Source organism: Desmodus rotundus, chromosome 2 (assembly GCF_022682495.2).
Source record: "Desmodus rotundus isolate HL8 chromosome 2, HLdesRot8A.1, whole genome shotgun sequence".
Lineage (NCBI taxonomy): Eukaryota > Metazoa > Chordata > Mammalia > Chiroptera > Phyllostomidae > Desmodus > Desmodus rotundus.
Window position 1 is genome coordinate 21,155,864 of NC_071388.1, and position 10,612 is coordinate 21,166,475.

The 10,612-nt window shown below is 39.4% G+C and overlaps 1 protein-coding gene across 2 annotated transcripts in view; it reads right to left on the minus strand.

Moving 5' to 3' along the window:
- GPR149 (G protein-coupled receptor 149) overlaps positions 1-9,862 on the minus strand; it is a 42,579-nt gene extending 32,717 nt beyond the window's left edge. Inside the window, exons 1-3 of one of the 2 annotated variants that reach the window (XM_045194935.2) lie at positions 8,918-9,862; positions 7,683-7,875; positions 2,460-2,917 (exon numbers count right to left, since the gene is read on the minus strand). In XM_045194935.2, the coding sequence (XP_045050870.2) occupies positions 2,460-2,917; positions 7,683-7,875; positions 8,918-9,862 (1,596 nt within the window). Of the gene's footprint in view, positions 1-2,459; positions 2,918-7,682; positions 7,876-8,845 lie in introns of both variants that reach the window. The other variant, XM_024560256.3, reaches the window with a different exon arrangement.
- Between the last annotated feature and the right edge of the window lie 750 nt (positions 9,863-10,612).

The following is a 10,612-nucleotide window of genomic DNA, read 5'->3' on the forward strand; positions in this document are numbered from 1 at the left end:
AAGACCAAGTCTAATTAGATCAATTCCTTTCTTCCTCATGGCCGCTGGCCTTATCGCTCTACCCTCTGTGGTCTAAAAGTGTGTTGTTCTAAAAGTGTGTTGTTCTATGCGCTGCCCTCAGGGAAAGCACACCTTTTAAGAGGTATCTTTGAAAGTCTACTTCTTGCACTTGGCTGTGAAGACAGGGAACTTATATTTTTATATCCACATTGTTTCTATGAATAGTATGTATTGACTAAGTAAACTAATTAACAGCAGTTAAATTAAATGCATTAGGAAATTTTATTTTAGTATTTCATTAAAACAAGAAGGAGGAAAACATATTGATTGCAATGGCAACTAACACGATTAATAACTATTGGAACAAAAATATTAAAGGTGTTTTTAAGTAAACCAAAATGAACAAGGGACTTGTTTCTAACAGGGCATAGCAGGCCTCTGTCTTTAGCCCTGTCTTGCTCCACATTTAAAATCAACAATTAGATACAAATATGAAGGGAGACTTATTAAACCATGAGTGATAAAAATTTGGGAAGACAGTACACAAGTCAGGTCTTAGAATTAGCATCCAAAACCATTTTCAGGAACATTAGAAAAGGCTATTGAGAGTATGGAAAAGTGGGCTAACTTGAACAAGAGAAAATGAATGGAAATATAATTGGGTCCAAAAAACAGACTACAAATGTACAAAATGGCTAAGCAGCAGCATGAACAAAGGGGCTTAAGGGTGATGGCTGATGTTAAACACACCAGCAGTACAATATGGCTGCTGAGTAAGTGAATGTGATCTTAAGATGCATACAGGGGTGTCCAACCTTTTGGGGTCTCTGGGCCACACTGGAAGAAGAAGGGTTGTCTTAGGCTACACATTAAATGCACCGTGGCATGCAATCACACACAAAAAAATCTCAAAATGTTTTAAGTAAATTTATGATTTTGTGTTGGGCCGCCTTCACAGCCATCCTGGGCTGCATGTGGCCCATGGCCTGTGGGTTAGACACCCCTGCAAGAGACGTATAGCTCATAGAGTGAAGGAGGAAAGGCAACTTGAATATTTTGTTTGATTCTGGATTTTATGTAATTAAAAGGCTATGGGCTACTGTAAGTGAAGCTGAGGAAAGTAACAATATTTGGTTAGCAGAGATGAGAAAGAATGGAAAGAACTGGATGACCATATTCCATTAAGTTAACAGCAAGTGAAAGAGTAACAGAATGGTTCTGGATGGACCCAAGAGGCAAACACAGGGCATGGTGGGAAACCTAGGGCAATGGGGCTCATCAACATCACCTGGTCAAACTTTAACTTCTTTAAAACTGTGAAATATTCAAGAGAGCATTAAGAAGAGATATGTAGTATAAAGAGCTATGATCACTGTAAGATGAGACAGTCAACTATTGCCAACACCCCAGGGTACTCCACTTTGCTTTTTTAATTATTCTCTTTCTAAAAGCAAACCCTGCTCAGACTTCTGTGATACTCATCTCCAAGCTATTTTTAAATGGTTTTACCATTTTTCCATATATTCCTAAACCATTTCATTTAGTTGGTGTGTTATATGGTCATATAATCAATGCACTATTTCTAGCAGATATTTCTAGAATTATGTTTTTGATTCCAGAGTCTAGGTGCAAATGGACTTTGAGCTCTATTAAATCATGTAGGAAAATGCTTCTCTTTCTAGCAAATCAATAGTGTGGAAAGCAAGCACAAAGTTAATTTCCAGATATGAAAGTTTGGAGGAAAGAAGAATCATATCAGTAACACATGACAATTTCAATAAGATAAAAAGTACCTCTCATGATTCTAGGCAGGTTGGAATCTAAGAGAAAATGGGATGTGATTAATGTATGAATTCTTTCACTTTTATAAAAATCATGAAAACTTTCTTTCATCCTTAAAGAGATGGAACATTTAGCAGGGCTTGCCAAGGCTCACTTGGGTGTATTCTGGAACAGATCTTTATTTCAGTGCTGAATCGTAGAGAGACTAGTTCTAGCACGATTAACAGGCAAGACGTCTCTTACTGTTGCAGCAGGACTATCCTCCTCACCACTAACTGTATAAATATTTGCCTTTATGTTAGAACAAAGAAAACATCTCTTGGGGACTCATGGAATACTTTTGGAGTAAAGGAAAAATAAAACCTACAAGTCAACTAATTTGAAACAAGTTCTGAGGGTCTGGTCTGAATTTAGACAGATTGCTTGACCTACAATTATCAAAGAGCCAATTTAACTCTGCCAGCCCCCAAATATGTAGATTTTTGAGTGAAAATGTAGAACTAATTTTTTAAAAAATCAAAAGACAGCTTGATAAAATTTAGTATTGTGGAAATTAATTGAGGCAAGTGTAATTAGCCTTGGACTTGACTGAATTGAATAAGCAACTGGTAATTTTGGTCATGCCTGTCATAATTAGTTTCACTTTAATTTCCCACGAACAACAATCTTTACTGTACCTGACGAGGGGTTCTTTCTGATTTACTCCTACACCATTCCCAGTCTGAGAGGTCTGGTTTCTGACTCTCCTCATGAGAAAGTCTTCTTTCTGGCCCTTCCAAAAAGGTGGTTTCCTCACAGTGGATATCACCTTCTGGTTTTTGAAAGAGCAGTGGACCAACACCCTTTTCGTTGTGGCAGTCCTCCTTAGCCTCCGGGCTGTCAGTGTTGGTGCTTTTGTTAACGCCTTTTAACGCGGAGCTGTCCAGAGAGGGGGTGGTGCTGATTTCCACTTTTATGGCATTGAAGATATTGTGAGTGGCTCTCTGAGAGTCTTTTGTAGTTTTGCACTCATAGTTCATGAGATTGTGATAGGATGTAGAATTTTCATCATCATCATAGTAATCTCCATGTGCCATTTTATAAATTCCATAACTTCGTTCAAATGATATATTGAATTCAAAGCCTCTTCTCTTGGCTAAGTAAAAACAAAACAAACCAAAATTCCATGGTTAAGGCAATGGATATAAACAACAATTGAGTATACATAGCAAATAAAATTAGGGAAGTGCACTCAACCTCACAACTATGAATTTAAAAACTATCCTCATTTACTTCTTGTCAATTATGTAAAACAATTATGCCTCACAAATTCAAGTCACTTTTTAACTGTGTGCCTAATTTTTCTCACTTGCATAATGAGGGGCTTGAAATATGTACAATGCCAAGAACCCTACAGTCTTTAAAGCAGTTTTATGTATCAAAAATTAAGCATAAATTAGAAAACTGTCATACACATTTAATTTTAGTTTTAGCCTTTCTGTATACCAATTATCTGTACATTTCTCTACTTGGGGAGAAATATAGCTTATAAATTGTATTTACTTGAAATGAATTATTAAATAGTTCTTAATATTATGTGTTATTCATCTTACACCTTCAACAGATGTAACTGCTTTAAATATTTTGATGTATAACATTGCTGACATTTGTTTACAGATACATACATTAAAAGTTAAGCAATGCTGTAACACAGTTTTTAGACTTTGACAAACAACAGGTACATTTCTGATAGAAATAAATTTGGAATCAATTGTTTTGAAAAGATATTTCTATGAACTGAAGCACTTTACAACATGTCTATAAACCTGATGAATTACAACATAGTTTATCAGGAATACATAAAAATTTTGTGGTTTAAATCAGGTGAAATAAGATGATATTCTAGATATAGCACCACTACTGGTGGATATGGTAAAAAATCTTACTAGAATAACAAGGGAGAATATCACACAGAAAGTGATACAATATTTTTGTGTAAATGTCATTAAATACTAGATATTTTTTATGTATTAAGGATGACATTATATCAAGATGGTAGACAAAATGTAATTTAATGTTCGGTTTTGCATTTTTCAAAACATGGCCCACTTCAAAAAATTTGCCACTTGGATAATTCTACTTACTTTTTCTAATAATATAATCCAGTAAAATTCAATTAAGATTTTTAACTTACTTTACCAGTATGAAAGCTGAAGGAACTAAAAGGATGTTTCAATTATTGTTGGGTTTCCCTTTTCTCTAAAAATGATGTAAAGTTAGATATTGTCAATTTAGGGACATTAAGCAATAAAAATTGTCATTAAAATCCCAATTTATTACCCTGGCTGGTGTAGTTCAGTGGATTGAGTGCCAGCCTGTGAACCACAGGGTTGCCAGTTCGATTCCCAGTCAGGGCACATGCCTGGGTTGCTGGCCAGGTCCCCAGTAGGGGGCGCACAAGGGGCACTCACACATTGATGTTTCTATCCCTCTCTTTCTCCCTCCCTTCCCTTTCCTCAAAAAATAATAATAAATAAATAAAATATTTTTTAAAATCCCCATTTATCATGTAACACATTAAAATTGATGGCTGTGGCTATATATTTTATTACCTGAATATTATAACTGAAATATATGAAGTAAAAATGAGTAATGTTTCTGAAGGAATATTCAGAATGTACCAATGTGCCAATGGAAAACTAGGTTCTCTGTCATGAGGTGCAAGAGGTGGTCTGAAGTAGGTTATGAGAAGAAAGTGAGATTGTGGTAGACACCATGGGGAAATGGAAGGCCAAGTTTTGCCTATAGGTCATGTGACTTAACACAGCAACAACCCTCCATGATAAAAAGCTTATTGGCACTATTTTACAGTTGAGAAAACTGAGGCTGATAAAAGAAATTCACCTAAGCTTACTAATGTAGTAAACAGATTTTAATTTAAAGCTAACTGATTCCAGAACTGGAGTTATTAATTCTATGTGAAGTTGCTTTACTGCTAATCAGACACATGAGAGAAATTATGTTAATAGAAGCATAATGTCTCAGTGTGCTGTCTTTAAGTCACAGGAAGTAAATTAATTATGAAGTGTAGCCAATAAAAACAATTTCTTGTTAGTGACTTTCCTTAATGTTATAGATAAATTCTGACTGAGTTACCTAGTGTAGATAATAGGCTATAACAATATAACAGAGTTAACAGTGTTTGACTAATAACTTACAAGAAACCTAAAGACTATCAGAACATAGTCGGGATATGTTGAAGTCTATATTACACTTATGAAAGAGAGATATAATGTTGCATTTACTCTGAAAGCAAACTCCTGGATAAAGCATGATTAGCTCTAGTCTTTTACTTTAATCACACCTTGCCAATTACAATTTACACGTATGTAATTGCATTCAGCTTATAAAATAATTCTTCAGAGAAATATGTCACCAGATACTCTGATTTTGTCAAAAAATTAAAGTTAAAATTTGATTTTATATGAATATTTTACTTTATTTAATTCAAAAGAAAATATGCCATGCAAACCAAATGAGTCTGAAAGCCCTACCCAATGCCTGTGTCTGCCACCTGGAACCTCTCTGTTAAAACCACTTTTCACACTTCTGTTTTGAGACATAAACAATAACAGATTATTGTTGGAAGCAGGAATTATTATTTCTGCAAAGTATTTTTAATTACTGCAATTCATTAAGTTGCATGTCTCAGTTTCCACTCACTGAAGCCAAGATGTGGAATTATACTTACATCAGCAAAATGAACCTCTGGCAAATATAAGTTAGGAAATTTTTTTCTTCCTTGCTTCTGGAGTTTACTGATAAATATTTAAAGGGGAGGGATCTTAGTCTGTTAAGGAGAAAAAGCTTAAAAGTGAAATCAGAGCCACGCTCCCAAAGACTCAAAGTACTATACCCAACCAAGCACCTGCCTACTTAAGGATGAACCATATTAGGGGTCTCAAAGTTCTGTTTGTGCCATCCTAGCAATAGGAAAATGTATGAGGGGTTCTCAGAGAGGGCATCCCTGTTATTCAAAGGATGTCCCTGTGGCAGAACCTGGGATGATGAAAATGAATTGAATTAAAAGCATTTTAAACAAATATTTTTCACAGTGTTTTATTTTAGAAACCATGCCTCTTTCTATATGCCTACATATTTCAGTACCTTCCCTGAATTTTCAAATAAATGCAAGTAATGGCAGTGGAAGTTTTAGAGGAACAATACTACCTTGATTTTAAAAGGCACGGTTGATATCAAACATAAGATGTTAATGTTATTATGGATTCTGGTAGCCTGCCTTAGGCTCTTCGTTCCTGGTTGTAGAAAATAGAGGACTTCCTAGACCACTTATAGTGATGGCTCGGTTGCATTGCTTCATTTTCAGCTCTGATACAGGTGTTCTTTACTTCTTAAGATGACTGCCCTAAACCACTTCATTAAGCCTTTCTGTTTCCTCTGGCACTAGAGTCTCTTTCACAGGCTTATAAGATAGGGCTAGTTCACTAATTTAATGGCAAAAGGTTAATATTTGATAGACTGTTAGAATTTTCAGACTTAATGATTTTATAAGCTATATATTCTTCTATGTGGCCTGAAAAATATTTGTCATTAATATTCTCTATCATTGTTGCTCTGGATATTAATCTCCATAAGTACATAATTATTTAAAGTTATACAGCTATTTTATTTAAGATATAAGTTGAGCATTTATCAACAATAAAACTTATGGCATCCTTGGAATTAAAAAAATCTTCTGGTCTTTTGAAAATATTTAGATATACTAAAATTTAAATGTTAATAATACATGGAAATTGACCAGATCTTGACTCTTTGTCAATGATTATAAAATGTTTATGAAATAACCCTGTTGCAGAATTGATTACAGAACACAGAACTTTAATATTCTCTAGTTTTTACACTCCTAAAATTGATATGAATTGTTTTTATTTACCCTTTCTTCTTTGTTAAAAAATAATATTCTTGCTTACTCTGAGCAAAAGACAATGAATAGAACAGGTACTTGAGCACACATTGGTGCATTCTTAGATTTTTTTAAATGACCTGACATCCTATCTCTGTCTGTGATGATGAAACAATATCCTTTTTCTTCCGAGCAGAGTCAAAATACACAGGCCATTCTTCAACTTTTCCTGTCTCAGTCTAGCGAGTTTTATCATCAGCTCACCCCCACGCCTGGTTAGTCTTTAAGACATAGTTGTTGTTGTTTTTAAAGTAAATAGCATGGTTAGATTCACACACAACATACATTGACACACTCTGACACCTTTCCCCTTTTTAAAAACGCATGTGTTTTGTGTGTGTGTGTGTGTGTGTGTGTGTGTGTGTGTGTTTACCAAAAGCAAGGGCATATACTTAAATCGTGCTTTGGAACTGTTTTCAGGCATTTATTGCTTACACTGAAAACTCTCCTAAACTCCTGGAAGAATACAAGCAGCAAATAATGAAAAAACTTTTCTTTCCTGTTCCACTAAATAATAATGGGTTATAATGTAATGAGTTTTTAACTTTTTAGAGAGTTCATCTCTTTTCAGGTGCAGGCTTCTTAATGCACATTTGGAAGATGGATTTATTTTCTACTCTGTGGTAAAAGCTACCCTGAATCTAACACCTAAGAGCCTTTGTTGACTTCATGCTGTTCTGAATAAATTCTTTCTCTTCCTTTATTACCTAAAATCATTATTCAGTGTATAAGCACTTCACAGAGTTGTTTTAAACCTGTCTCATTTTAAACTTCCTTCCAACACTGTGCCAAGAAAGTTTAATGTCTTCCCCCTATTTACCATTTACATTGTTCTCCGTCTCTTCATCCTCTACTCAGGCAACTTTCTCAACAGACCCCTTTTCTGTGTTTGACTGTATGCATATGGCTCCCGACTGCTGCACTGTTGAGGACTTACATTTTTTCCCATCTGATGCCACTGCGTACGCATCCTGCTTGCAGTTGATGATGCAGCCACAAGGCAAGTGGGTCCAGTGTTTGGACAAGACAAACACTGGGGTTACAGTGGTGGCCAGCAGCGTTAGTAGAAAGCTGAGTGACTCGAAGGGAAGGCTCTGAAAACCCACCACGTGCTGGACCACCATGTGGATCTGCAAAGGCAGAGAGCTTCAGACATATGCCAGCAATGCATTTTTCACTCCCCCAGGCCTTTCCCCCAAGCATGCTGCCCCAGACCCCTTCTCCTGGCCTCTTCACTGCCTGAGAGCCAGAAACTCTGCTTCTGGGCTGACACCCCCGGCTTTAGTGATGGGCTACTGGCCCATCTCTGAGGCTCCAGACGGAACAGGACTTTGGAGGTTTACACTCCTAAGTGCCCAGTTTGTGCCTGCTACCAGCTCAGGTCTCCACCAGGGAAGCACAGTCCACAACGTGAAGAATGCTACTGGGAAAACAGGCAGATGTCTGTGAAAGTTGAACCTGTCCCTCCAGATGGCCCTTTGTCACATCCCTGGACTTTCACCTCCATCCAGGCCTGCTTGTCAGAGCAGGGTGCCAACCTGCCACCTCCCAACTGGGATTCCTCATGGAGGCTTGAACAAAAGCCTGTTTTGTCCCCTCTCTTCCCTCTTTACTTCTGATTGCGCCTCTCCTCCCTTCCTGCTGGGGATGGGCGTTTCCTCCTTTCCAGGCAGGAATGGAGTGGAGAGAAGGGAAGAGCAACAGAAGATTGGGGAAAAAATAATAACAACAACAATCCCCTCTTTAAAAAAAAATAACTACCTCCCTCTTTGAACACTCCCAGGTATTGCTATGAAAGAGAACACCCGTGGCTACGACAGATGTAGTAAAACGAAGTATCTGACACCCCAAACTGTCCCCTCCCCAATTTTAATTTTGAAAGCAGAAGCATTTGGTATCAAAGGCTTCTCTGAGGATCGGCGCTACCCTTCAACCACCTTACTACAAGTGCGTCTTTAAAACCGTGCAAGCTACAACTGGAAGCGGACTTAACAGCGCTGTCTCTTGGTGACTCCCAACCAGGGACGCAGGTCCCAACACGCACTCCCACTGTCTAGCACACACACCACGCCCGCGCACAGTGAGCAACTGTACTTTTACCATCATGGGAAGCCAAAGAATGACTTTTGTCAGCGCTAGGATCAAAGAGAAGCGCTTCTGCGCTATGCTCACGGTGAAGCTCCTGGTGCCATAGAGGGTCCCCGTGTTCTCACGCCTGCAGGCTGCAGCCCCAGCGGCGGCACTGCGCCCTGGGCCGTGCCTGTGCTCAGCCCTCGCGGGCAGAACACGCCCAAACGCAGTATCCGAGCTCGGGGAGCATCCCGCAAAGCGACGCAGAGCAGGGCCCAGAGCATCATCTGGGGACAGGGAAAGCACTCTCTCTCCAGCTGATGGAGTGCCGGGAGTAGAAGTTCCGCGGGAAATTTCCTGGTAGTTGGTATAGAGTCTCAGCGGCTCATCTGAACACAGAAGCTGGTGAATGAGCGGGACCGAGAGACCGGCGAGCAGTCCGAAGGCTGAACAGTACACAGCAAAGAGGAGCAGCACGTAGGAGCTGGAGCAGTCTGCCAGGCAGCCCCAAGGCGTGCGCACGAAGGCGCCCCAGCCACACAGTGGGAGCCCGGAGAGCAGCAGACTGGCTGCCCACACGGTCAGTGCCACGCCGAGCACCTGGCTGGATCTTTTGGAGGCTGCCTGGCTCCCTACAGTCCTGTGCATCGTGTAAAAGTTGTAGGAGACTAGGAGAGTCGCCTTCAAGTTGCTCGAGAGGCCCTGGCATAAGTAGAGTAAGGCAGAGGTGGTGCACAGAGACTGGAAGTAGTCGGGGACCTCGTTTAGCCATTGCAAAAACATGAAGACGGTCACCGACAGGACGCCCATGAGATCATCTCCAGACCAGGAAGCCACAAGCATGGACACAACAGTTCTGTTCTGCATTTTCAGCAGGGACACTAGTGAATAAACGCTGCCTGCCAGGGCGGCCAGAGTCATTAAGCATGTCAGGCAAAAAAGATAGATATTCAGAGTTCCTGGTGGATTTAAAAGATCTGTCGAATTACGATTTTCTTTCCATAGGCTAGAGTCATTTGTTGATAAATTACTGAGAAATACAGACATTGTCCTTGGTCAATATTTAATTTCCCTTTCAAAATACAGCATGGCTGTTAGTTGCAAATCGGATCTCATTTTCTTCTACTAAGTTTCCCTTAGTAGATGTTCCCAGTCACAGTCGAGCAGAAAAACGGTCAGGCATTTCTCCTTTGGATCTGACTCAACCCATATTTAAAAATTGAATTCCATTTAAAGCATCAATAGGAAACTTTTCAACATTTCAATTAAAAACAAACAAACCAAAACCTCCTTCCTGAAACCATCAAGTTTCAGGCGTGAAAGCAAAAGCTCCTCAGGCAGATTGAAAACAATGCTGTCTGGATCCTTTCGGGTCCTTCTCATGGAGCAAAGCAGTTTGTAGCTTGAGATAATCAAACTCTATTCACTTTTTAAGAGCAGTGAAATGATGCATTCGCTTCCAGAGCTGGATTCAGAGGCAGAGAGATTATCAGAGAGACTTCAGCTTTGCCGATTGAGAGAGGGGTGGGGGTGGGCTGGGGGAAGAGAAGGAGAGAGAGAGAGAGAGAGAGAGAGAGAGAGAGAGAGAGAGAGAGAACGAGAGACACAGAGCACAGCTCCCCTTCTGAACCGCCGTGTTCTTCAGCCTGTGATCCTCAGAGCTGCAGGAAGGAGGGAGGAGTCAGCTCCAAGCCGGAGACAAGCTGGAACAAAAGGGAGGGGAGTTCAGTGAATGAGCAAAATGATAGCCATCTTCTCAGCTTGCCTCATTCAAAACAAGAAACAATGTCCTGGCTA